Raw genomic sequence first — 27,502 nt, 5'->3', positions numbered from 1 at the left:
TACTCTTTTTGAACCAGAGGGAGTATCAATCATAGCGAATTTTGACTGTTATTTTCTTAAAAATACTTTTAATATTTCAGAACAATTTATGGGGGTTTCTTAACCTTCTAATTTGATATTCATCTTCATTTCTGTTACTCCCAATGTTTAAGTGATGGTCCTGAATCCTGATGGAAGACTAAAAAATATCAATGTTTTAATAAACTCAGTAAAAGTGCAAATATCAAGACTTCTATTTCCTTTTGTAATAGGGTGGTCACGGTAACTAAACCACTTAGGCCATATTATTCTGAGGAGGAAAACCCAATAATTGTGATTATGAAATATATATCTCCAAAATCACTAACGTAATCTGGAAAATGACAATATAAAAATAACAATAATGAAGGATGCTGTCAATGTCATTGTAAAAATTATTAACATCCAGAACTATTATTGATTTTTCTATAACAACCAAAACACTTTGGCTGCTGTGACAAGAACAATAAGAAGTAGCATATATATATATTTTTTAAATTGGAATAACTGTGCAAATTGATCCACCATCAGGATTTGAGTATATCCAGAATAGATCCTGACTAAGAAAAAAAAATCATTGGCTCGGCTGACCTGGCGCCAAGTCATCCTCAAATCCATATACAGTATCTACGAAATTCTAAATTAGAAGTAGCCAACATTTTGAAAAAAAAAAAAAAAAGCACTAGCATATATATCAATTTTAAAAAGTGTCAAAATTTTTATTGAGACCGAATGTTACCAGACCAGTTTGTCCGGTCACGTCGGTGTGTCGGTAAAATCCTAAATCGGTAAAACCCTATTCTAGTATAATTGTTATTTATAGTGAATTTGTAATTATGACAAAATAAGATTTTGGTTTTTTTTTTTTTTTGGAATAGGATTACCTTATTAAACTAGGACAAAAAAGACCTTACTTGTATATAAGGAGATCATTATGATGAATGAAAGACGGAAAAAATTCTCCCATTATTCTTATCTCTCTAAATTCTCGTCCATGTCTCGATTTTAACAAATTAGCTCCAAATTTATGTTAAACATCCAACTATCATCGAATATTGAGGGATTGGAAGAGTGACACAATTAAGGATGAGTCCAGATGGATTAACTCAAATAGACTCCAATCGATTGATTCTCAACACAATCCTACAAACCCCAGACCTGCAAGCCAGGAAAAAGTGAAATTGATGAGTTCATCTTATTTTGAATAAAAATGTTTGATACATAGAGCCCTCAACAAACATAAAAATGGAACTTCTATTAGAACCTTTACATATTTGCATGGACAAGCTAAAATAATCAATAGCTTGATGGAAACTTAAACTACAGAGCACACCACACCACATTTCACAACTACAATATAAGTACGTCGCCGATTGCGATTTTTATTCACCACCAGGTCCAAGGTAACTCAACTTCTGAAGCTCACAGAACCGCGTAAAGCTGTAAAATAAGAGAGACAAATTGTTACTAGTGATTACTGAATAGTTTGTCGCAGAAATGCAAAATTTTCGTTTTCCATTTTAAAATTACAACCATAAAATGTTTATGAAAATATTAGCAAACTTCCAAATAATCTTGTAGGGTTGCAAACTTGCAATGCCAAAGAAGGTTAGCTAAACAAGTTACCAGCCTGGAGAATGGAGTAAACTTATGGATTGGAGGGCCGGGTTCGTTCCCTAGACAAGCGACGGTGTAGAGCATCTAATTTCTGTCTCCGATTAAGTAGCACTGTGCAATGAAAGTAGTTGTCGATCAGAATATAGGTTAAATCATTGAAGATTTCTCTTAGTTTAACATCATTCAATCACACATACCCAACAGTATGTTGCGGCTCTCTTCTTTCTTCCTGGATAACAAATAGAGAATTCAGGTTCGCAAGACTACTTCAGCAATAAAGTCTATATAAGGTTATCATTTAGCAAAGACAACATAGATACTTTTATGAGATAAGAGATGGAAACTCCAAGTTAGTACGAATTGTCTTGTCTTGAAGAGGATTGGTTCAAGAATGAAGGAGCTAACCACAGAGTAGGTTAGTAAAAAGACATAAAAGTTTAGAACTGTTTGAGAGTTATATGGTGAAGAAAGATGAGAATACAAAAAACTGCTGGAGGTCTATGCTTTAAAATTGCTGCAGAGAAAGTTCTGAAATGGTAGATTTAATTGCAGAGAGCTGGCGGAATAAAGAAGGTAAGGAATTAGAGTAGAGAAGAGAATGTGGCTGAAAGTTTGAGTCTACCCTGAATATCTTTTGGTGTCATTTCCATGTGCTACTACATTTAGCAGTGATTTTTTAATCACAAATTGATAAAAGCTTCTGTTTATTCTCATTCTAAGAATGACCTACCTGGTAAATCCTGAAGCAATATTTCTTTCTAAACTGCGACTGACAATTCTCATGAGCGTAATTTATAACATAGTATTTCTATGAGGAGGCGAGGACTACTAAAACTCTCTTATCTGTCAAGATGTTCCTACCACAAAGGAATAGCTAATAACAATAGTTTGCTCCGTGAGAAACAGCTGATGCAGGTTCAGAAACTAACCTTGTCCTCATCTTCATTTTCTACTCGAAAAGCTTCCAAGACAAATACTATAATCTGAAAATTACCAAGCAAAGGTGAAGTGTTAATACTGGCTTCAGCACTGACTGAAGCAATATACTTAGGAAAGAAGAAAGTGTCAGAACACAAAGGGACAGTAAATTCTAAGATCAATTGTCCAAAAACAAAAACAAAGTCAAAGTTTCTAAAACTTTAAGAGATGCAATGTCAACTTTTGCAATATTCAATAGGAATAAAATATTTAAGCTACCTTGCCTTGGTAAAGAATACTTACATATATACCAGTATTACCACCAAGAAAAAAAAATGTTAGACAAGCAGATGCCTTATCATCAGGTGATTCTATGATACCCCAGCACCGGGTAAAATGGCTTGTTTTTTTATTGACCCCTGAGAATGGTTGCTGAGATGGAAAGTCTAAAAGGCTAATAATGTGAAGATGGTTGGGACTTGGGAGGGCTATGAAATATCCACAATTCTTAAGGTCGTCATGCAAATGGGAAGTTGACTCATGCATGAATCCCCAGTGGTGGTTACGCAAATTTCCAACTCGCATCAATTATGGCTCTCAATAGGCAGTCAACTCTATAGAATTTTAACTACTGGGTGCATCAAAAAAATATGTTAGCACTTTGTCAAACATTTTCCATTTATGAAATTTTAAATTGACCATACATATATAACAAATATAAAGATCTAGAAATTACCTGCAAGAAAACATGGTGGTTAGCTTGACTTGGACTTGGAATATATATGAAGTCAGATGTATTATGCAGGTCGCTGAAATACTTAAATGACATCGGAGTAGATGCTCATAGTCCAAAAGAACTAAAGCATAGGAAAATATCATTTTGAACGTGGAATGAGCCAACTCATGAAAATAATTAGTTCTTGGAAGTAAGGGAACTTTTACCTTTAAAAGCACACATAAGTAGCAGGCATCACTTTTTGGACATGTTGAAGCAACAATAAGTCAATATTAGAGTTTGCTTGGTGAATTAGGAGAAGGGGTATATACAAGGCTGGAACATAGACCACAAAAAACAATAGGATAATAATGTAATGTATCTACAACTATCCAGAGATCTAAGAGTTAGTTACCACTGGGGAAGGTACCATCATCTACCCAAATGGACACATTGCCCATGTGATTTTTTTTGTTTTCTTGATCAGGTAAACAATTTCATTAATCACAAGGCCAAAAATGATCGTATACAAGAAGTATACCAGAGAGTAAAGAACCTACAAAAAGAAATGGTTCTTTACAAAAGACACTCAATCCTCTATAAATCCCGGACCTACATGGGTGCACCAAAGTAAATAAGGGAGCAGAGACTGTTCAACTGCCCAAAACTCATTCCTACCTCTTCGAATGCCCTGCTATTTCTCTCTCTCCATGTGATAATGTTATTTGATACAATGAACTTGTGAAAGAATCTGAGCATCCAATCCAAACCTTAAGGCAATAGGTGGAGTGGCCCAGGACATTATAAACCCCTTTGAAAACCTTATAAAACTGATGAGGGGCAAATGCATTCTCTAACACACGTAACCTGGTTCTTGGTTTTACACGTGGGCCGAAAAGGAAAGAGGCATTCTTTTCTAAACGGACTAAAAAAGGAAAGTAAGACAAACAAATTGAAACAGAGGGAGTACAACTGATGGGGTACAAATGCATTCTCTAATAGAACTTATGAGTACTTATATCTATATGAGAAGATCTATATGAGAAGAAAACTAGTAGCCACTGGGAAAGGAACCATCATTTTACCCAAATGGACTCATTGCCCATGTGATTATGTTATCTGATTTACTTAACTATATTGAGAGGTTGACTTTAACATTATCTGGCTTTTGTCCATGTCTATGGAGCTCCAATGGAGGTCTAGAAACCATATTTGCAAAGGGTACACATGGATACTTACCAAATTTAATAGCCACAAAACGACAATAAGATAGAAGCTGAAAAAGTAGACATAAGTCCAGGAGTTCCCTGTCAGTTCCTTGTAGCTCTGAAATACTAGAAGCATATTATCAGCTACTAGGCCACACATGGTAATGAGATATTACTTAAAATTAGTCAAGTTAGAGAAGTGTCAAAACGGCATTAATCATCTCAAATATCTTTATATAGCACATTAAAGAAAAATGCATAAGATGCAAAAAAACTTGTTACAAATGACATCTCAGTGCAGGCCATTCTAAGAATTATTACGTTTCCATAGGTTCATTGAATCCTCAAAAGCATGTACTGAACGTGGAAAGAAAATCTCGTTCACATGCAAGTTAAAAATGAAAAAATCAAGAGAAACAGGATGCTTGTCAACCACATTAGGAACATGATTTGTGTTGGATTGTTATAGACTACTCGATCATCAGAAACTTGCCAATTTTCTTAGACTTGCATCTTTTTTCTGTTTACTTTCTAAACAGAAAAAAAAAAATTCTCCTTTCTCAAAATTTAGTTACCCTGTACACAATAAGCATCATCTCAAAGCAGCGTAATTATTCCTGAATAACTAGAGAAGTACCTCCAGTATATATACTTTTGTGTAAGCTATTATGAGAGAATCTGGACATCAATCTAATGGTCGATATCTAAGACTATTATAGTACATTTGAAAATCCTTATATAGCCTTGTATATTTCCACTACCCTCCCGCATGTGTAACAAGCTATAAAGTTCATGAAACAAACTTACAAGTGTCAGTACACGTTTGCGAATGTTGGGTCAGATACCAAGTTAAAGAATTTGAGCACCGAACTAAAATTTTAAAGTAATGAGTGCAGTAGTCTAGGACCATTCGAAAATGCCTTTTTGGACACCCTAATCCAAATGATGTGTGACATTGTTTATCTCCTCCAACTATTTATGCCTCTACAATTGTACATATCGTCCTTACATTTTTTCCTGGAACGCTCATTTTTAGAGAACCACATGATAAGATTTCATTTCAATTCTCCAAGTAATTTTTTTCTTCCAAATATGCTCACATTACGATGTAAATTTATTTTACCAAAGCACTGAAAAGAACAACAAAGTTATAATGCAGTCACTTCAGGACTGAAAAAAACATCCCTCAGACCTATTCGAAAGTGGCTCACTGGTTCTTTAAGGTTTTCCAATAAAGTTATGAAACAAACACAACTGTTTTGTGTTGAATGCAATACTAAAGATGGCCATTATTGTAACATAGTTCTTCTAGGCAGATATAATGGTAATTGAGGAAACTCTAAATCAGGATACCTGCATCACTGGTGGCCAGATTCCCATCACCAATAAGTTGAAAACTGTCACCATGCCAGTCGGGTAGTCATTGAAGTTAAAAAGCAAATAGCTTAAATTGTCAAGAAAACAAAGTTGACAGACTGACTTCCAAGTGGGAACACTACAAGAATATTGGACAGTCAAATGGGAGCTTGATATTATATGTTAAAATAGATGGTTCTAATAAGATAATCATGAAAGGAGAAAAAGACTGTCTCTGCGTAGTTTGTCAAGAAAAATGACTTGTAGAATACTGTGCAAGGAATTTCACAATTCACAAAAGGATACTCATAACGAGCAAGATCAGTTTGGCTTAAGTTGGGGTTTCCAGTGTTGACAATCCCCCCAAAGATCTGCAAAAGTTAAAAACAGAACTAAGGGTAAAAGGGCAGCAGGAGGAAGATAAACGTTAGACAAACAATAGTGCAATATGATAAAGAAAATGATGAGGAAAAGATATATGAGTTTCTTGTATGATGCCATATTGACTATGCTCTGCTGCAAAAGGCAATCTATCAAAGAAATAGAGAATTTTTAAGGACAAATCTTACGAACTTAGAAAAGAAACATAGTGGGTTCATCAATACTTCAAGACGAAAAATTCTTAAGCTATTTCCTGTTATTTCAAGCCGAAGATGAGACGAACAAAATCCACGATCAAGTGATTAGCAAAGTGATAACAGCAAAAGGAGTCGAATATACCTGTAAACCAAGAGAGCAATAAATGCATAAGACACAGAATATGGTCCCCAAGTATGGCAGCAGACTATACATGAGACTCAAAAATGTGGCAACAGAATGCTCAATGTGAATCAAGAATTTTATGAATAGTAACATTCTTGCTATCAGAAGATAGCGAATCCTGTAAGCACCAGCAAGCAGAAGCAATTAGTGTATCTCCAAGAAAGGAGTACTAATTTATAAAACACCAGAAAGAAAAGACAGTGCTGCATCAAACAACCATGTTCCTGACCGCTGTAAGTACTCAACAGTACAATGAAATATGGTTACACACATTCTCAGTAAAAAGAAAATACTCTAAAAATTGATGATGCTAAATACCCTGAGATTGCCATGCTAGGTTCTCAGAAAACCACATGAAGATGTTGAACATGGATAATATAAGGACAGAAGATATAACTTTTTTTTATTTGCGTCCAGCTAATATACCGTACTCGTGAACTATATTTTCTCTTTCAATCCTCCTTGACAAAACCTAAGCTAGATTACCATCATTTTGGAGCACAATATAACGTACATGTTCAGCCCACTCATCATCCTTCTGGAGATTATACAAAGTAAGTAATATTATGCCCAATGCTTGCATTAGGTTAGACTGTCTACATCACACCCCTTGGGTGCGGCCCATCCCCGGCCCTGCTAATGTGGGATGCTATGTGCACCGGGCTGCCCTTTATTATGCCCAATGCAGGTTCACTATCACTAAAAGAAAGGTGATACAAGCCACAATAGGTTAACTGGGAATTTTCTCATCGGTCTCCACCTTCTAGCTATAAGTCTATAACTAGTAATTCTTACTAATTCTTCGCCTTACGACTAGCATTAGAAGGACTTTGTTGAGGCGTGTAACCATCTCATCTAAAGCTTAAGCTGTTAGAGAGAAGCACTTTAATTTCATTAATTATGTCTTCAACATGTCCCCTCACATACGTGCCTTATTCTTTTTTCATTGGTCAAGCACATGGATGTTTTTTGATAATGGATGGCAGTGAGACCGAACTCAGGACCTCTGCCTACTTTGATACCATGTTAAAGTGTATGACCATATCATCTAAAAGTTTAAGTTGTTTGAGAAAGCACACTTTTATTTAATTAATTATCTTCAACAACTGCAAAATAGGAAAATAATATAAATCCATCATATTGATGAATAAAAATAGATATCAATTCATTAAGACAAGTTTCTATTTCACACGCGTCAAAATCTTTTACTTGTCTATGGAAATGTGTCGTAAAATAATTAAGTTACTCGAGAATTGCAAAGAGCATAGAATTTGGCTAAGTTACACGGACTCGGGTGCGGGTATCCGATACGGGTACGGATTCGAGTGTCGGATTCGGTAAAATCTAAATTTTAAGATTCGGGTGTGCGTATCCGATTATGGATACGGAGTGCGAAGATGATTTGTAAATATGAAAAAAAATAAAAGGCATATGAAAAAATACGTTCCAAGAATAATCCGTTGTACAAAGGGATCAATTTTATTATGTTCAACCAGTAAATATGTCCGTGCTTTTGTGCGATTAAAAATTCAAAAAATTGATATGCTAATAATTAATTTAAAAATTATCCCTATATTGTATAAGAAAGAAACATTTATAAATAGCATAATTAGGTGCCTTTCAATTTTGTGTCACAAGTAGCATATAATGAAAAATAAAGGGGATAAAAATAGCACATATGAAGAATAAAGGGGTCATTTTTGTACGTTAATACAATTAAGACTTTTAAGAGTCCTAATTCAAACCTTGTACACGACTACATGTCTCCTCCAAATGTATGCGGTGTCTTCTTCATATTCTCCAAATTTCCTTTCCAAGCTTTTACAGAGCAAAGTTTTCAAGCCTCTAGGTCGTCTCTTTCACAGTCTTTCATTCTTTCCTCAAGATAGAAAGAGAAGGTCATTCAAGGCCGAAAACAAACTCTCCATCTATATCATTGCTTCTCTCTGCCATCCGAACTCAACACAAACTTGTATTCTTGGTTTATCTAAAACATGAAGCAGCAAACATGAGATAAAAGTACTATAATATTGAAGGTATGTCATTTTCCTTATCTTAAATATGTTTTGTTTTTAATTTTGAGAAATCAAAATCTCAAATTTTTCCCCCAAATTTGTCGACGGACTCCGGTCGAAGTATCCATATGTAATTGACTGTATCCCGGACGTTTGCCGTCCCCGCACAAACACGACCGTATCCGAGACGGGGACGGCACCCAAAATGGCAAGTCTGTGTAACTTAGGAATTTGGTAGTCACTGCAAAATGAGCTATAAAGGACTTTACCAATTTCCAGTGGACATGAAATTCAGAACATCAAGGTCTACCAAAGTAGTCATTTCTTCAATAAATGCGAAATATTGCAATCATCCATAAAATGAGTTAATATCAGTAACTTCCGAGAAATGATTTTAGCATCTCACTATGTTCACATAGTAAGAAGTGACAATTTATGCAATGTACTTGACTAGCAACAGCGTTGTTGAATGAATTCTTATAATTTTTTGTCATTAATAAAACGTAACGAATACTTTTTTTAAAGTAATAAATAATAAAACATAACAAATACTTTCTTTTTTATAAAGGGAATTTTTTTATTACATATATATGTGCAAAAAAATTCATCTACCAGAAGTATACCAAATCAGGAAACAGCCTCTCTACCCCGAGAGGTAGAGGTAAGGTCTGCGTACATCCTACCCTCCCAGACCCCGCCTTTGGGATTACACTAGGTATGTTGTTGTAAGAAGTATACCAAATAGTAGAAAACCTACAAAGTACATTTTCTACGGACGACATTTTCTATGAACGACGTCCGTCCTTCTATAAAAATAGAAACTACGTGGCTACATCAAAAAAGAAATGAAGGATAGAGGCTACTCCTCAATTGTACAAAATTCATCTCTACATCCTCAAAAGCTCTCCTATTTCCTTTTCTCCAAATGACTCAAGTGCTAGTGGATGAAGGAAAAAGGAGAGGCACTACTGTCGTTTCTAGTCCTCAAGTGAAGAAGAGCATGACAGAGAGAGAAAGGGTGGAAGATCTTTTTTAAGTTGGAGGAGACTTTCCAGCCTTAATCAAATTCAAATGGGGGTATAAATCCCGAAGAGAAAGAGAGGGAGACAGCTCGGAATACAACTGAGGGTCAAGCTCAAGTTGGATTGACGGATCAGCATGAACCTTTTTCACTACTTTAAGGATCCAAATCGAGCTATGGCAAGGCAACATTCTCCCTAATCAGAGCCTTTTTATAAAGACTTAACAGATAACACTCCATTATTCCCCGCACCAACCTTAATACATTGTGGCTATCCCGTTATGTACCTTACTTGTGAAGAAAATTGATCAGGTTTTGGAACTCTGCCACCTCCCAGTCCTGAAAATTCCTCCAAGACCTCAAATCCCAAAATACTTCTACATCTTGCAGTCTTCGGATTAGTTACACTGTATTCTCCTTCTGGCATGAAATTCTGAAAATGTTTGGGAAAGTAATTTTGAAATCGTTATCCCCACACCACGCAAAAACTTACCCTCCTCCCATCCCTATCCTGAATGATTCATTTGCACTAAAGTTTTCCAGTCCCTTCAAATTATTCCTCCACAATCCACATCCATTAAGCAGATTGATTAGCCCTTCAACCCCACTTCCAAAACCCTATATTTGTCCACTGTCGCCTCCCCACAAAAGCTATGTTTTTTAATCTCAAATCTCCATTAGCATTTTTCGATATAGAAATTTCGCATATCTTTTACGTAAGTACCATGCTTCACATAAACTACTATTTCCCAACATGATATCCTATATTTACTTTCCACTTTGCCTTTAATTGATGGAAGGGTGCAAGCCAGGTAGATCACCTATAACTATCAAAATTCAACTACTTCATTTGAGATTTCCAATTTCAATAATAATTAATAGCTAAAAGATTTCTTGTCTCTTCCCTTTTTCCATTATCTACCTACCACGGGTTGCTTTTACTGCCCACACTAACGAACTACAAAAAATAATGACAAAAAGGTATGTTGTTAGTAAACATGCTAAGAAAAATCAGTTGAGTGTTTGTTTAATTAATGACCAGCTCTACTTTGAGAGGAAGCAAAGAAAAGATGTTGGTAGGAGTCCTCAAATAAATCAATATACAACAACAAAGCCAAAATAAAGAAGGTCTGATATATTCTACAGGATGGATAAAAGGACCCAACCCACAAAATGAAGCTAAATAGTATCAACATATCCCAAGCAAATCATTCAACATATGTTTCACATAAGTCAAGAGTTATTTCCTTCCTAGAGAATGCATATGAAAAAACAATGGAGGAGAAAAACTTCACTTGACAAAGAAATAATTGCTTTCTATACCAATACGACAACCATTAATTAAAGGCGTGTATAGAAAATCCACTATCTGGGAATTTTATATCGATGCCTTAAATTAACAGATTTGAGGAAATAACAGATCTGAAAATACATACTAGAAAAAAATCCATAGACTATAGGAAAAAGGAAAGGTAATCAACTATCCCGGGGATTAAAAAAGATAAGTTGAGAACACAAAACTATCATCAGAAATAAACAGATATAAGAAAATTAACAGATCTGAAAAAAAAAAAAAAAAAAGGAGCTGAAAATCAACAATGGGAAACATACAACGAAGCACGGTGGTATAGCCGCATTTCAAGTGACAATTTTAGAGAAAGCCTTACATAAGTTATCATATGACGAGAGAATTCTAAGAAATACAAGTAGGAGTAAAGCAAATTAAAACGTTAATTCAAGGGCTTATGCAGTATTTCAATTTAAATTTAATTAGAGAAATTAGGTCTTAAAACCTTTGAAACCACCAATGACCCAAGTGATGACAAAATCAAATCGATTTTGACCATCCTTCCAATAGTTCCCAAAACCATAAGTGTACACTTTTAGTGCCATCTCGATGACATATGACCAACCTGTGCAACAAAATAGAAAATGGTAAAGGCTCTAATAAGTTTAACTGGAAGAATTAAGCATGGCACAACTATTTCAAGACAAAGATCAAGTAAATTCGAGAATAATTATGATGTGAGATCACCAAGGCGCAAAGATAGCAAAAGGAAATCTATATAATCTTATTATTTTCTTCAAACTCAAGCTTCCAAGGTCATTATAGAGAGAATTGACTGTAGAGGATAACAAATGTACCGGTTCACTAAATCAAATGGGTGGACTCGCTCAAAAAATTGGAATACTGACAGGGGTGAAGAAAAAATAACCAAATAGATTAGAGAATGCCGTGCAGTGACTTATTATACTTTCAAGACTTAAAATGGAGGTTATGTCATTCAATTATTAGAAGCGGGGGAGGGAAATGGGTTAAGTATGACAAAGTAAGTGGGAGAGGGAAATGGGTTAAGTATGACAAAGTTCCGACTAATAAGAGTGCTTGAGGCATAGGAGTCTCATGAGATCAGAGGAAGATGGAGATTATAGAGGTAATGAAAGGAAAGTTTGTCTTTGTGGCCAGAATTAGATATAACTTCTATATTTGAGATGTAACTTTTATATTTAGTTCCTTAGTGCACCCATGAGGTCAGGTGTATATTAAAGATTGGGTGCACTTTGTACTAGTTTGTAGAGAACCATATTTTGGTGTAGACTCTCTGTTTTGTCTTTTTGATTGACTTCTTCTATACGAATTTTTTTTCATGTTAATAAAATTATCTAACCTTTAATGAAAATAACTTCTACCTATTGAGGTGAAAACTATACCCAAGTTGTGATTAATGAAAAGGGATAGCTAATTTTTAGAAATGTTGGTGGCTTGGTGCGAAGGACTGATTTCTGCAACTTACCAAAAGCGATCTCTACCTTCTGCCAGAAGGTTTGAGCTGAGTTGTTCTGCAAATCAAGCTAGAATTCACCAGCAGTAGAAGTTAGTGAGACTCATGCTGGACTCAGAAAAGATGTAGACAAATAAAATGATGAGGATGCTTCTTGAACCGTAAAAATCTGTGTTTCATGGCATGGGCGCACGGAACTCGCCACAGAAACAAAAGCTTCCTCATTCACATCCACATAATAAAAGAAGAGATTTCAGATAATATAATAAATTGACCTTCGATCTAAATCAACCCCAAAAAATAGTTCATGAAGTGAGGGATGATCCATACCATATAAGGAGATACCAGTCCATTCTCTCAACAAATGTGAGACTAACACCTGTCCACACACCTAGGCTTGGACATTTGGTGTGTCAACAACATAACAACAGGACCCAACATTTGATAAATCAAGAATCAATATGGGTCCAGCTCTGATACTATGTTGAGGTGAGTGACCATCTCATCTAAACATTTAATCTGCCATAGAGATCACATTTTTATTTACTTAATTATATGTCTTCAACAGATAATATCATGTGAGGATTCCAGCTTCTTTTTCTTTTTCCTAAAAGAATGTTGATTGTATCATTTCTTCAAAGACTTTCTCAATCATAGTGTCCCACATATCATAAATGAGATGCAATTTCAGACTATCAAGATCGGCACTTCTAAGCATATCTACAATAGGTTTCGTAAACTTCAAAAAATAATCAATACTATCCCACCAATCATCATTCATTATAAGGGTTTTTATATCACGTGTTTTAGCTTCAAGTGTCCTATCCCCCCTATAATGCTTCCATTCATCATCCATCACCATCTCATCTTCTCTAAAGCCGATTTCACTTTTTTAACACGATCGGTCATAACAATGTGTGATGCAAATCTTGTTTCGGCAACTTTCAATAAGCTCAATTTAGAATGCATTTGAAAAGTTGCAAGTGCCATGTCATGATTCACAACAAAGTTCTTCAGACTATTTACTTGACCAAGTAACGTTACTATCCATTCGCAAATTGAGTTGATCTTTCCGAAGGTTGGCACATACTTTTCAACGCTAGATTTAAACAATGAACAAAACAAGGAGTCCAAAATATATGAGGAAATTTTTGCTCCACGATAGAACCGGCACTTTTCATGTTACTTGTGTTATCCGTAATAACTTGAACACCATTATCCGGACCTACATTTTCTATTGCATCAATCAACAATTTAGCAATGTATTCCCCCTGCTTTACGACCCCACTAGAATTGATTGAATTTAAAAATATTGGGCCCCCACTAGATGATGCCATTATATTTATCAAAGGTCGTCTCTTAATGTCGGACCATCCATCCGAACAAATCGACAACCTTTTCTTTCTCCGTGTATCTTTAATGGTTGCAACTTTCTAGCAAAGTTAGTCTTTTCCTGAGCCAAAAGAGATGTCCTCAACCTATCATATGTCGGGGGAATATAACCAGGAATATGATTTTCAGCTAGAAACAGTGAATATTTTTTGAAATAAGGAGATCTTGCAAAATTAAACTATAGACCTGATGCGAAAAACATTCGAGTTGCCAATTTATCGGCGGTATTTCTTTCATAGAGGCCAAAGGATTTCTCTATAGCTCCACCTTCTGGACCTTTCCTTTTTTTCGGTTGTAGCAAATCATTCCCCTCCGGAAGAGATACATAATCAGCTTTCTTTCTTGCATCAACTTGCATGGATGATTTTTTCTTTCAACTTGTTCATGCTCTATCTTCAAAACCCTTAATATTTCACCATCGATAGCTGAACATATTTGAACTCCATGGTTTGGTATTTTTAAGAGATGTGATTTTACTTTGTTATATGATCCCATGAATCTTTTATTGAGCAACTGAAACAACTTTGACATGATTCCACAATGGTTTATCATCAAAATCAATCCCTACACTTTTCGTTGGTCTCATAAGAACCTTTCCCTTTTGACTTGCAGATGTCATATTTTCTATTTTGTTGGATGAAAGATGAAAATTTTGTGTTGTCATATATTTTTTTCCGGCTCTGGAAAGAGATAAACGAGACAGAGGAAGAAGTAATCGATAACTTTCACTATTTTTGGTATTGGAGGGAAAAAGGGGAAGAAGAAGAGACTAAAGAGACCTACTGATGTGGGAAAGGACTTGTGCTGTCAAAGTACAGCTAAGTCACGTATTTTTTTGGGCAACCAAAAGCAAAAATTTGACTTTTTGATCAAGAAATTACCTTTTTCTCTAACAGAGTACTAGCTAGCATTAAATGCCATGTACAAATATTATTTTATTATTTTAATTTGAAATTTTTTTGTTAGTTTTAATATAAAATTAATTATTATTCACACCCAAACCCCAAAACTCAAACCCCAAATCCCAAAACTCAAACCCCGAATCTCAAACGTGGATTCGATAACCTTAACTATTATTTAATTATATCTCAAGTATTTTGATAGTTCAGAACTTGTACTGATAGGAAGAATCAAACGATTTAACAAGACGGGATCCCTAATAATATTATATTTCAAGTATTTCGACAGTTGAGAACATGTACTGATAGAAAGAATCAAACAATCTAACAAGACGATATCATCAACAAGTCTAGTTAATTAATGTAAGCTTTCCATAAAGTATATAACCTTAACTATTATATAATCATATTTCAAGCATTTCGATAGTTGAGAACATGTACTGATAGAAAGAATCAAACGATCTAACAAGACGATATCATCAACAAGTCTAGTCAATTAATGCAATTTTTCCTAAAAGTATATAACCATGACTATTATATAATAATATTTCAAGTATTTCGACAGTTGAGAACATGTACTGATAGAAAGAATCAAACGATCTAACAAGACGGGATCCCTAATATAATAGTGTATATATTTTGTTATCAATTAAATTGGTCAGATAAAGTCAATCGTTGGTTCCTATCAGACATACAATTACATTTCAAATATTTCGACAAACTTAACTATTATTAATTATATTTCAAGTATCTCGATAGTTCAGAGCCTGTACTGATAGAAAGAACCAAACGGTCTAAGAAAATGAGATCCCCAACAAGTCTAGTTAATTAATGTGATTTTTCCTTAAAGTATATAACCTTAACTATTATATAATTATATTTTAAGTATTTCGAAAGTTTAATATTAGTTATTGCTCCTAAATTAATTTTAATTAATATAAATTAAGAGCTCTTAAATTCTCTCATTCTTGATATAGTTATCTAAAAAAGCTCGATTATTCTTCTTTGTCATTTTTCTAAGTTATTTTCAAATCATTATCAAATTACATATTTAAAATTATGTAAAAAATACTATAATTTACAATAATTAATAATTTAAAGGCAAATGAAAAAATACGTTCCAAGAATAATCCGTTGTACAAAGGGATCAATTTTACTATGCTCAACCAGTAAATATGTCTGTGCTTTTGTGCGATTAAAAATTCAAAAAATTGACATGCTAATAATTAATTTAAAAATTATCCCTATATTGTATAAGAAAGAAACATTTATAAATAGCATAATTAGGTGCCTTTCAAAAGAAACATTTATAAATAGCATAATTAGGTGTCTTTCAATTTTATGTCACAAGTAGCATATAATGAAAAATAAAGGGGATAAAAATAGCACATATGAAGAATAAAGGGATCATTTTTGTACGTTAATACAATTAAGAGTCCTAATTCAGCTTGCACACGACTACATGTCTCCTCCAGCTGTAAGCAGTCATCTTCTCCATATTCTCTAAATTTCCTTTCCAAGCTTTTACAGAGCAAAGCTTTGACAGCAAAGTTTACAAGCCTCTAGGTCGTCTCTTTCACAGTCTTTCATTCTTTCCTCAAGATAGAAAGAGAAAGCCATTCAAGGCCGAAAACAAACCCTCCATCTATATCACTGCTTCTCTCTGCCATTCGAACTCAACACAACCTTGTATTCTTAGTTTATCTGAAACATGAAGCAGCGAACATGAGATAAAAGTACTATAATATTGAAGGTATGTCATTTTCCTTATTTTAAATCTGTTTTATTTTTAATTTTGAGAAATCAAAATCTCAAATTTTCTCCCCAAATTTGTCGACGGACTTGGGTCAAAGTATCTGTATGTAATTGACCGTATCCCGCGCGTTCGCCGTTCCCGCACCCGACGCGTGTCGAGACGGTAATGGCACCCAAAATGGCGATTCCGTGCAACTTAGGGGTGTAGAGCTGACATTACTGCACCCACCATATTTGCATTTGATAACCTCCTTCCATAAAGCTTGACCTTCTTCATTATATTTCCATAGCCCTTTCTTTAAGAGGCTATTGTTCTGTCTCCTAAGGTTTCTGATGCCCATTCCCCCAAAATGTCTATTGTTCAGTATTTTATCCCATTTAACCAGATTGTATCCCTTATTCTCTTTGCAATCATGCCTTCTTCAGTATTTTATCCCATTTCACTGCACGGACTCGCCATTTTGGGTGTCGTTCCCGTCTCGACACGGATCGGGTGCGGGTGCGGGAACGGCAAACGTGCGGGCTACGCTCAATTACATACGGATACTTTGACCGAAGTCCGTCGAAAAATTTGGGGAGAAAATTTGAGATTTTGATTTCTCAAAATTAAAAATAAAACAGATTTAAGATAAGGAAAATGACATACCTTCAATATTATAGTACTTTTATCTCATGTTCGCTGCTTCATGTTTCAAATAAACTAAGAATACAAGGTTGTGTAGAGTTCGAATGGCAGAGAGAAGCAGTGATATAGATGGAGGGTTTGTTTTCGGCCTTGGATGGCTTTCTCTTTCTATCTTGAGGAAAGAATGGAAGACTGTGAAAGAAACGACCTAGAGGTTTGAAAACTTTGCTGTAAAAGCTTTGCTCTGTAAAAGCTTGAAAAGGAAATTTAGAGAATATGAAGAAGACGACTGCTTACAGCTGGAGGAGACAGGTAGTCGTGTACAAGCTGAATTAGGACTCTTAAAAGTCTTAATTGTATTAACGTACAAAAATGACCCCTTTATTCTAAGTCTTAATTGTATTAACGTACAAAAATGACCCCTTTATTCTTCATATGTGCTATTTTTATCCCTTTTATTTTTCATTATATGCTACTTGTGACACAAAATTGAAAGGCACCTAATTATGCTATTTATAAATGTTTCTTTCTTATACAATATAGGGATAATTTTTAAATTAATTATTAGCATATCAAATTTTTGAATTTTTAATCGCACAAAAGCACGGACATATTTACTGGTTGAACATAATAAAATTGATCCCTTTGTACAACGGATTATTCTTGGAACGTATTTTTTCATATGCCTTTAAATAATTTAAATTATTAATTATTGTAAATTATAGTATTTTTTACATAATTTCAAATATGTAATTTGATAATGATTTGAAAATAACTTAGAAAAATGACAAAGAAGAATAATCGAGCTTTTTTAGATAACTATATCAAGAATGAGAGAATTTAAGAGCACTTAATTTATATTAATTAAAGTTAAGGGATAATTTCAGAGACCTCCCTTCAGGTTTTGCTCCGTTTCACTGACCTCCCTTCAGGTTTTGCTCCGTTTCACTGACCTCCCTTGTGGTTTATAATATTACGGTTACCTCCCTTATTTTGATTTTGTTTGTTACAATTCTCTTTATCTATTTATTATTAATGTAAAAAATTACAAACTAATTGATTTGCCCTTCTGATAAAGTGCATCAAGGACGAGGATCGCAGGGTACTGGTGGAAGACGCTCTTATTAGACGGAGATGATAGTCATACTTCCACAAACTCTTAAACAACGAAGGGGACAGAGATATTGTGTTGGGAGATTTGGAGTACTCCGAGAGGTGTCGTGATTTTAGATATTGTAGGAGTATAAAGGTTGAGGAAGTTAAGGGTGCTGTTCGTAGAATGAGTAGGGGAAGAACAACCGGGCAAAATGAGATTCCTGGGGAATTTTGGAAGACTGCAGGCAGGGCGGGTTTGGAGTGGTTGACTCGGTTATTTAATGTCATCTTTAAGACGGCTAAGATGCCCGAAGAATGGCGATGCGGTACAATGATTCCGGCGACATTCAAAGTTGCAACAACTACGGAGGGATCGAGCCATGTACACACTATGAAAGTGTGGGAAAGGGTGGTGGAGATGAGGGTGAGGAGAGGTGTGTCTATCTCGAGAGAACCGATTCGGATTCATGCGGGCGCTCACTACGTGTTTATTCATCTTGTACGGAGACCGGTGGAGCAAAGTATAGGGAGAGGAAGGGACTTGCGCATGGTATTCATCGACCTAGAAAAGGCATACGACAAAGTGCCGAGAGGTTCTATAGAGATGCTTGGAGGCTAGAGGTGTGCACCCGGGCGTACACGGTAGGCGATCAAGGACATGTATGATGGGACCAAGACCGAGGTAAGGACTATGGGAGGAGACTCGAGCACTTTCCGGTGGTGATGGGGTTGCGCGGGATCGACTCTTAGCCCATGTTTATTTTCTTTGGTGATTGATAGATTGACTCGACAAATCCAAGGTAAGGTGCCATGGTGTTATTTGCGAATGACATAGTTCTGATTGACGAGACTCGTAGTGGAGTTAACACTAAGCTGGAGGTTTGGAGACAAACCCTGGAGTCTAAAGGGTCCAAGTTGAGTAGGACCAAGACAGAGTACTTAGAGTGCAAGTTCAGTGATATAGTGCATGAGGCTGACTTGGAAATGAAGCTTGGCACCCAGGTCATACAGAAGAAAGATAGTTTCAAGTATCTTAGGTCTATTATACAAGGAAATGGGGAGATTGATGATGATGTCACACACCGTATTGGTGCAGGGTGGATGAAATAGAGGCTTGCCTCCGGAGTGTTGTGTGACAAGAAGGTGCCACCAAAACTTAAAGGCAAGTTCTACAAAGTGGTGGTTAGACCAACTATGTTGTTGATGGGGGAGTGTTGGCTAGTCAAGAAATCTCATGTTCGAGAAGATGAAAGTGGCGGAAATGAGAATGCCGCGATGGATGTGGGCACACTAGGCGCGATAGATTAGGAATGAAGTCATCCAAGATAAGGTCGGAGTAGCCTCAGGTGGAAGACAATGCGGAAACGAGGGCCGAGATGGTTTGGGCATGTGATGTGGAGAGATGCAAATGCCCCAAAGGCGGAGGTGCGAGAGGGCGCTGCGTGCGCGTTTCGGGAAAGGTAGAGGTAGGCCGAAGAAGTATTGGGGAGAGGTGATTAGACAGACATGGCGCATTTCCCGCTTACCGAGGACATGAGCTTAGATAGGAGGGTTTGGAGGACTCATATTAGGGTAGAAGGCTAGTAGGTAGTCGCGTTTATCCTTTCTTACGAGTAGTTATATTGCTCTATAGTTTCTTGTCTCTTGATTTCTGCGAGTATCTGTTGGTTTATAATGACTTATTTACTTTCATTGTTATCATTTTCATAATTGCTTTGATTTGTTTGCCCGTATCTGACCTTTCCTATGCTTTTTCTTGAGCCGAGGGTCTTCCGGAAAGAGCCTCCCAACCTAAGGTAGGGGTAAGGTCTGCGTACACTCTACCCTCCCCAGACCCCACGTTATGGGATTCACTGGGTATGTTGTTGTTGTTGTATTCTTGTAAACTTATTTTATTTTTAAAATATTCTTAAACTTCAACAAGTATTGTTTAAGTAATTTTTTAAAGTCAAAATATTCCAATTAAAACCAAAGGAAAGACCCTGCATTATTAAAAAGGCCTATTGCAAAACCTGGAACATCACTTAACAAGATCTAAATTTAGGAAAATTAACTCCAGTGGGTACTGACTTGCAAAATCTAATGGGTGTTAGTGAGGTTAAATTTTGGTTTGTTAGAGTTATAGTTTAAATTAAACTTTATGGAGCAGTATTCTGACTTCGTCATTAATTAATTTCCGCTAAAAGTTGTTCACGTAGAAGACTAAAAAAGAAGAAGAAATGGATGATGAAAGCAATGCTTCCATAAATAATTGAGGAGGATTTCCAAACGAAGATTATTAGGTTTTTACTCTTAAATAAATAAATAAAAGGTTTTACTCTTAAAAAATTTGTTAAAGGAGATTCGATAAAACTAATTAATCAGAAGAGTTTAATGTTGGAAAGGGAAAATCAATCAGTTTGTAATTTTTTTACATTAATAATAAATAGATAAAGAGAATTGTTACCAAAAAATCAAAATAAGGGAGGTAACCGTAATATCGTAAACCACAACGGAGGTCAGTGAAACGGAGCAAAACCTAAGGGGAGATCTCTGAAATTATCCCTAAAATTAATTTAGGAGCAATAACTAATATTAAACTTTCGAAATACTTGAACTATAATTATATAATAGTTAAGGTTATATACTTTAAGGAAAAATCACATTAATTAACTAGACTTGTTGGGGATCTCGTTTTCTTAGACCGTTTGGTTCTTTCTATCAGTACAGGCTCTGAACTATCGAGATACTTGAAATATAATTAATAATAGTTAAGTTTGTCGAAATATTTGAAATGTAATTGTATGTCTGATAGGAACCAACGATTGACTTTATCTGACCAATTTAATTGATAACAAAATATATACACCATTATATTAGGCATCCCGTCTTGTTAGATCGTTTGATTCTTTCTATCAGTACATGTTCTCAACTAGCGAAATACTTGAAATATTATTATATAATAGTCATGGTTATATACTTTTAGGAAAAATTGCATTAATTGACTAGACTTCTTGATGATGTCGTCTTGTTAGATCGTCTGATTCTTTCTATCGGTACATGTTCTCAACTATCGAAATACTTGAAATATAATTATATAATAATGAAGGTTATATACTTTATGGAAAAATTACATTGATTAACTAGACTTGTTGATGATATCGTCTTGTTAGATCGTTTGATTCTTTCTATCAGTACATGTTCTCAACTACCGAAATACTTGATATATAATTATATAATAGTTAAGGTTATATACTTTTAGGAAAAATTGCATTAATTGACTAGACTTGTTGATGATATCTTCTTGTTAGATCGTTTGATTCTTTCTATCAGTACATGTTCTCAACTATCGAAATACTTGAAATATAATTATATAATAGTTAAGGTTATATACTTTATGGAAAAATCCTATTAATTATCTAGACTTGTTGATGATCTCGTCTTGTTACATTGTTTGATTATTTCTATCAGTACATGATCTGAACTATCGAAATACTTATATACAGTATTATTAGGGATCTCGTCTTGTTAAATCGTTTGATTCTTCCTATCAATACAAGTTCTGAACTATCGAAATACTTGAGATATAATTAAATAATAGTTAAGGTTATTGAATCCACGTTTGTAATATCTCGTAAATCCGTACTAAACCATATTCATGACTCGAGAGGTTAGAAACCCAAGAAGGAGAGTGTTGGAATCGAAAATATGTTTCAGCTCAGAAAACCCAGCGTTACGCTTCAAGGGACGGATCGTAACATGTGTTACGGACCGTCGTTCATACCGTAACGGGTAAGGCTTGAAAAATCACCGTCTCGTAACTTGGACCAAAGGATGGTTCATCGTTACGGACCGCAACACGAGATACGGTCCGTATCTCGTGTCCGTAACCCAACCTCAAAACTTAGACCCTCTCTGGAAATTTAACACGCGTTGCGGTCCAGTGTTATGGACCGTAACATGTGTTACGGATCGTAACACGGTCCGTAACAGTGCCGCGACTAAGACAATAAAAAGACGGGAATTCAGTTTTTATTTCATAAGCCTCATTCCTCTCAAGCCCTAACACGAAAGTTCTCTCCTCTCAACTTCTCCAAGCATCAAGGTAAGCTCCGTAAGACCATCCTAAGTGAATTCCTTCAATTTCCTATGAATTCTAAGTAAGAATTTCATGTTCTTAACATACGGTTTTCAAGAAAACCCACCTAAAGGAATCCAAGGCCAAGGATTAAAATTCTTCTTCCAAGAATAGATTTTTAATACAAGTTTGGAGCATTAACAGGAATGTAGGGTTACTATCTACATGTGGGAACATCATTGTTCTTCCCCACGCCTCTTCTTTCATAAAGTATGAAGTTTTACGAAAACTAGGGTTTTTAACCATGTTCATGATAACCCTAGGTCCATGCCCCATGCTATATTATGTATTAAATTGTTATAAATTCTTCATTTTGTTCTTGATACATCATTATGATTATTGAGAATCTGTCCGTAATCCATGAAAACCCATACTTTGCATCCCATGGATTCCTACATGCAAGTTTATGAACTATTATGATATTTTCAAGAAAACACTCTACATGTTTTACACGTTTTCATGCAAGTCTATTATGTAACTATATTGTTCAAACCCATGTTTTACAAGCTATGTGATATGAAACCATGTTTATGTTATATCACTTCAGAACATGTTTACAAGTTATTTCATGAAACCATGTTTACAAGTTATTTCGTGAAATCATGATTTCAAGTCATTTACAAGTTATTTCACGAAAATCATGGGCTTCTTAGCCAACTATATCATGTTCATGCTTTTGGGAGTTGCACCAATTACCGAGAAGGCTCAGATAGCCTGAAACTACGTTAGCCACCGTAGGATAAGGATCATGTAACAAGAGGAGAGGTTCTCTTGTTATAATGGGGAATTTACAGAAAGAGAGAAAGAAGATAGAGAGAAAAGAGTGAGGAAAAGCTGATTTTTTGTATTGATGATCCAACAAAAGTTCAGTACAATGGTACAAATAGGCCTGACTCAGCTACATCTCAAATGACACCTGTCCAATTCTTGTAACAGAATTGGGGACCAAAAAGCAATAAACTTAATTTACTCTAGGGACTTTAATATAAATGCAGAAGTTTAACAACTTAAAACTTAAAGGACTCAATTAAACTACTTATAACTTAAATTTATTAAGTCACAATAGACATTTGTGACAATCCATCCTCCTTCAAATGATCCTTGTCCTCAAGACTCATCAAGACCTGGAAACTGGGAATCCTCAAGACCTGGAAACTGAGATTTGATAAACTGATAGTCCTCCCATGTAGCCTCTTCTGGTAATAGATTAGCCCATTGAACTAATATCTGAGTTGAAGCCTTGTTGCCTTTCTTGACCAGTCTTCTATCCAAAATAGCAACAGGTTCTATTAATGGCTGACCATCTGGTGTACAAATGGGAGGATCAATAGCAGGAGTCACATGTTGTCCAACTTTCTTCTTGAGTTGGGAAATGTGAAAAACAGGATGTATTTTGGCAGTAAGAGGTAGTGCTAGTTTGTAGGCAACTGGTCCAATTTTCTGTATGATCTTGTATGGTCCATAGAACTTTGAAGCCAACTTTAAACTCCTCCTGACAGCTATAGATGTCTGCCTGTATGGCTGCAACTTAAGGAACACCCAATCTCCTTCTTCAAACTCTCTTTCAGTCCTCTTCTTATCAGCATTCATTTTCATCCTATTTTGAGCTTTAGCCAAGTTTTCCTTCAACACCTTGGTCATAATTTGCCTTTCCTTGAACACTTGATCAACAGTATCCACTCTTGACTGTGCCACCAGTTCAAAAGATAGTTGTGGGGGATCATACCCATAAAGCACCTTGAAAGGAGTCATTTTCAATGCAGTATGGTAATTACTGTTATACCAAAATTCTGCTAATGAAAGCCATTTGTTCCATTCTTTTGGTTTGTGTCCTGTCATACATCTCAAATAATTTTCTAGGCACCTATTTAATCTTTCAGTTTGCCCATCAGTTTGTGGATGGTAGGCAGAACTGAAAAGAAGTTGCACTTGCAAGAGTCTGAAAAGTTCCTTCCAGAAGTTGCTTATGAAAACTTTATCTCTATCTGATACTATACTTTTGGGAAGACCATGTAACTTATAAATGGTGTCTAAAAATACCCTTGCTATTTGAGATGCAGTGAAGGGATGAGAAATAGCAATGAAATGAGCATATTTGCTATATCTATCAATCACAACCAAAATAGTATCCTTCCCTTCTGATTTTGGTAAGCCTTCAATAAAATCCAATGAGATGTGTTCCCACACTCTTTCAGGAACAGGTAGTGGCTGTAGCAGCCCCGGGTATGCAATTTGCTCATCTTTGCACCTTTGACAAATATCACATTCTTGGACAACCACCTTCACTAATTCAATCATAGCAGGCCAGTAAACCACTGCTTTCAACCTCTGATAGGTAGCCCAGACCCCAGAATGACCTCCTAAACCTGAGTTGTGAATGGTATGAACTAGTTGTCTTCTAAGTGATCCATTACTGCCTATCCATGCCTTGCCCTTATGCCTTAACATGCCTTGTTGTAATGATACATCCACCCCATTACCAGGATTGCTACTTAAGGTTGTAATAGCTTGCAATACTTCTTGATCTCCCTCATAACTCTCCAATATCTCCTCAATCCATTTAGGTTGCAGTTGTGTTATTACTAAGCATTGTTGAGTATCATTCTCATCTTGTTGATCCACCCTTCTTGACAGTGCATCAGCCACCAAATTTTCCACTCCTTTCTTATATTGAATTTCAAAACTTAACCCCATGAGTTTGGTTAAACCTTTATGCTGTAATGCTGTTGTAATCTTCTGTTCTTGTAAGAACTTCAAGCTGAAGTGGTCAGTCTTGATTATAAAGTGTTGTGGATGCAAATAATGCCTCCACCTATCAACAGCTTGTAATAGTGCAATCAGTTCTTTCTCATAAGTAGACATCCCTTGGTGTCTTTTACTCAAAGACTGACTCATATAAGCTAAGGGTCTCTTATCTTGCATTAACACTGCTCCAATTCCAGTGTTACAAGCATCTACCTCTAAAACAAAAGTTTTGTTAAAGTCAGGTAATGCAAGTACTGGGGTTTGTGACATAGCCACTTTAAGTTGATTGAAAGCTGCCTCCGCTTCTGTATTCCATTGGTATTCTCCTTTCTTTAGCAGATTTGTCAATGGTTTGCTGATGTGAGCATAACCTTTAACAAATTTTCTGTAATATCCTGTCAATCCCAGAAATCCCCTCAATTCCTTTATATTTTTGGGATTTGGCCATTCAATCATTGCGGATACCTTAGATTGGTCAGTACTGACCCCAGTACCATTAATGATGTGCCCAAGATACTCTACTTGATCTTGTCCAAATTCACACTTACTCTGCTTGGCAAAAAGTTTGTTCTTCTCTAACAGTTTCAATACCATGTTCAAATGAACCAAATGATCCTCCATAGTTTTGCTATATACTAGTATATCATCAAAAAATACTAATATATATTTTCTCATTTGATCCTTAAATACCTCATTCATCAAAGACTGAAAAGTAGCAGGTGCATTAGTTAGTCCAAAGGGCATGACTCTGAATTCCCATAAACCATGGTGTGTCCTAAAGGCTGTCTTATGTTCTTCACCTGGTTTCATCCTCACTTGGTGGTAACCAGCCCTCAAATCAATTTTAGAAAACACATTAGCCCCAAATAACTCATCAAGTAGATCATCAACCATGGGAATAGGGTATTTGTTTTTTACAGTTAAACTATTCAGTCTTCTGTAATCTACACATAACCTCCAAGTAGAATCCTTTTTCTTAACTAACAAGGCAGGTGAAGCAAATGGTGATTGACTTGGCACAACAGTGGTAGCTTTGAGCATATCAGTAATGATGCTTTCAATAGCATTTTTCTGATCATAGGAGTACCTATATGGTCTCAAATTAAATGGTTGTGCACCAGGAATTAGGTTGATCACATGATCACACTTTCTTTCAGGTGGTAGTTCCATGGGTTCTTGGAATATTGTACTGTATGATTGAAGTAGTTTGTCAATGCTTGGGTGCACCTCCTGTTTTCCCTTTATGGTTACTCCAGTACTTACCATTGACAATTCAGCTACCACTTCACAAGTTCCACACTGTAGCATTTTCCTTAGTTGTTCAGTATCTACAGTGTCTATTTTATTCACCCCAGAATCACTTGTTTCTCCATACAAAGTGATCATTCTATCTTCACACATGAAACTCAAACTATGGGGCCTAGTATGGAGGATAACAGGTGCTACCATATCTATCCAATCCATCCCTAGTATCATGTCACAACCCCCGACCTTCATGAGTCTTAACCTGAAATTGAACTGTTCACCCTGCATTTTCCAGCTGAAGGAATGACTTTCCAATTGACAACTCATGACCTGCCCATTAGCAACTACCACCCTCATGGGTTTTCTCATTGGTTGAACCGGCAGTTTCAGAATTTTCACAATATAAGGATCAACAAATGAATGAGTTGACCCACTGTCTATTAAGACTGTCATGGGTACTTTACAAGCATACCCAATGATTTTAATGGTAGAAACACTTCCCTTAGAGGAACTTAACCCCAGTAAAGCATTTAATGAAATTTCTGCAACTTCCTCTACTGGTTCTTCAAGTGTTTCTGGTACATCTACAAATTCCTCTTGTGGTTCATTATCCTCATTTACTTCTACCCCTTCCATAGCATGCAGTACCTTTGGTTTACATTGGTGCCCCACAAAATACTTCTCTTTGCACCTATAACACAATCCCTGTTCCCTCAATGCTTCAAGATTAGGTGGCAAATTATTTGGTTTAAAGGGAGCTCTGGCTTGGGGTCTTTGGTTAGGATAAGTTATTCTCAGAGGGTTTTGGGCATTTGGTATAGGAGGTGTTCTGTTTGTGGTGTTTGGTTGATTTCTGGGGTAAGTAATAGCAAGGGGTCTGGTATTGGAATTTTGTGGGTATCTGGGTGACAAAAGAGGGGTAAGTGCCCTGAAAGAGTCTTCATATAATTTAGCTACTTCATAGGCATCCAAAACAGTTTTAGGATTGGCTAGTTTTACCAGGGGTTTAAGCTCTAGTTTGAGTCCACTAATGAAACTAGCAACATAGTGTGTTTCATTCAACAAGGGATTCAAAATAGTCATATAACTAGTGAGTTCTTCAAACTTAGCTTGATATTGCTCAACAGTCCCATATTGCATAATTTTGTTAAACTCATCGACAATGTCTTGGGGTCTTAGATTCCCAAACCTTCTACACAACTCAGTACAGAACTTA

General features: G+C 35.8%; 1 protein-coding gene across 11 annotated transcripts; it reads right to left on the bottom strand.

The window, feature by feature from the left end:
• Positions 1 to 1,189: 1,189 nt before the first annotated feature.
• LOC132037455 (two pore calcium channel protein 1B-like) lies at positions 1,190 to 17,346 on the bottom strand. Of its 11 annotated transcripts, XM_059427978.1 has the most exons (10): positions 11,768 to 14,791; positions 11,436 to 11,712; positions 6,402 to 6,466; positions 6,139 to 6,203; positions 5,830 to 5,920; positions 4,508 to 4,594; positions 2,565 to 2,618; positions 1,833 to 1,864; positions 1,645 to 1,746; positions 1,190 to 1,458 (listed from the first exon to the last, which is right to left on the bottom strand). In XM_059427978.1, exons 2-9 carry the CDS (start codon positions 11,521 to 11,523, stop codon positions 1,737 to 1,739), a joined length of 492 nt encoding a protein of 163 aa, XP_059283961.1. In that variant the 5' UTR covers positions 11,524 to 11,712; positions 11,768 to 14,791; the 3' UTR covers positions 1,190 to 1,458; positions 1,645 to 1,736. The 11 variants fall into 11 exon arrangements, 7 of the variants coding, with proteins under 7 accessions (XP_059283961.1, XP_059283962.1, XP_059283966.1 ...); XM_059427979.1 differs by lacking the exon at positions 1,833 to 1,864 and having other exon boundaries at positions 11,768 to 14,793; XR_009409893.1 differs by lacking the exon at positions 1,190 to 1,458 and adding an exon at positions 17,106 to 17,346 and having other exon boundaries at positions 1,683 to 1,746; positions 2,565 to 4,594; positions 6,139 to 6,712; positions 11,768 to 14,208.
• Between the last annotated feature and the right edge of the window lie 10,156 nt (positions 17,347 to 27,502).

The sequence above is a fragment of the Lycium ferocissimum genome, chromosome 11 (assembly GCF_029784015.1).
Source record: "Lycium ferocissimum isolate CSIRO_LF1 chromosome 11, AGI_CSIRO_Lferr_CH_V1, whole genome shotgun sequence".
In the NCBI taxonomy this organism is placed as follows: domain Eukaryota; kingdom Viridiplantae; phylum Streptophyta; class Magnoliopsida; order Solanales; family Solanaceae; genus Lycium; species Lycium ferocissimum.
This window is presented reverse-complemented; position numbering and strand designations above follow the sequence as displayed.

Bases quoted from the DNA above. Each gene is read 5' to 3' on its own strand.
- LOC132037455 (XM_059427976.1), bottom strand. From the start codon at position 11,523: ATGGCACTAAAAGTGTACACTTATGGTTTTGGGAACTATTGGAAGGAT. The intron at 6,204-6,401 runs GTAAGATTTGTC...TAACTTTTGCAG, and splicing joins TATGTTTCTTTTCTAAGTTC to ATCTTTGGGGGGATTGTCAA. The intron at 4,595-5,829 runs GTATCCTGATTT...CTAGTATTTCAG, and splicing joins TCTGGCCACCAGTGATGCAG to AGCTACAAGGAACTGACAGG.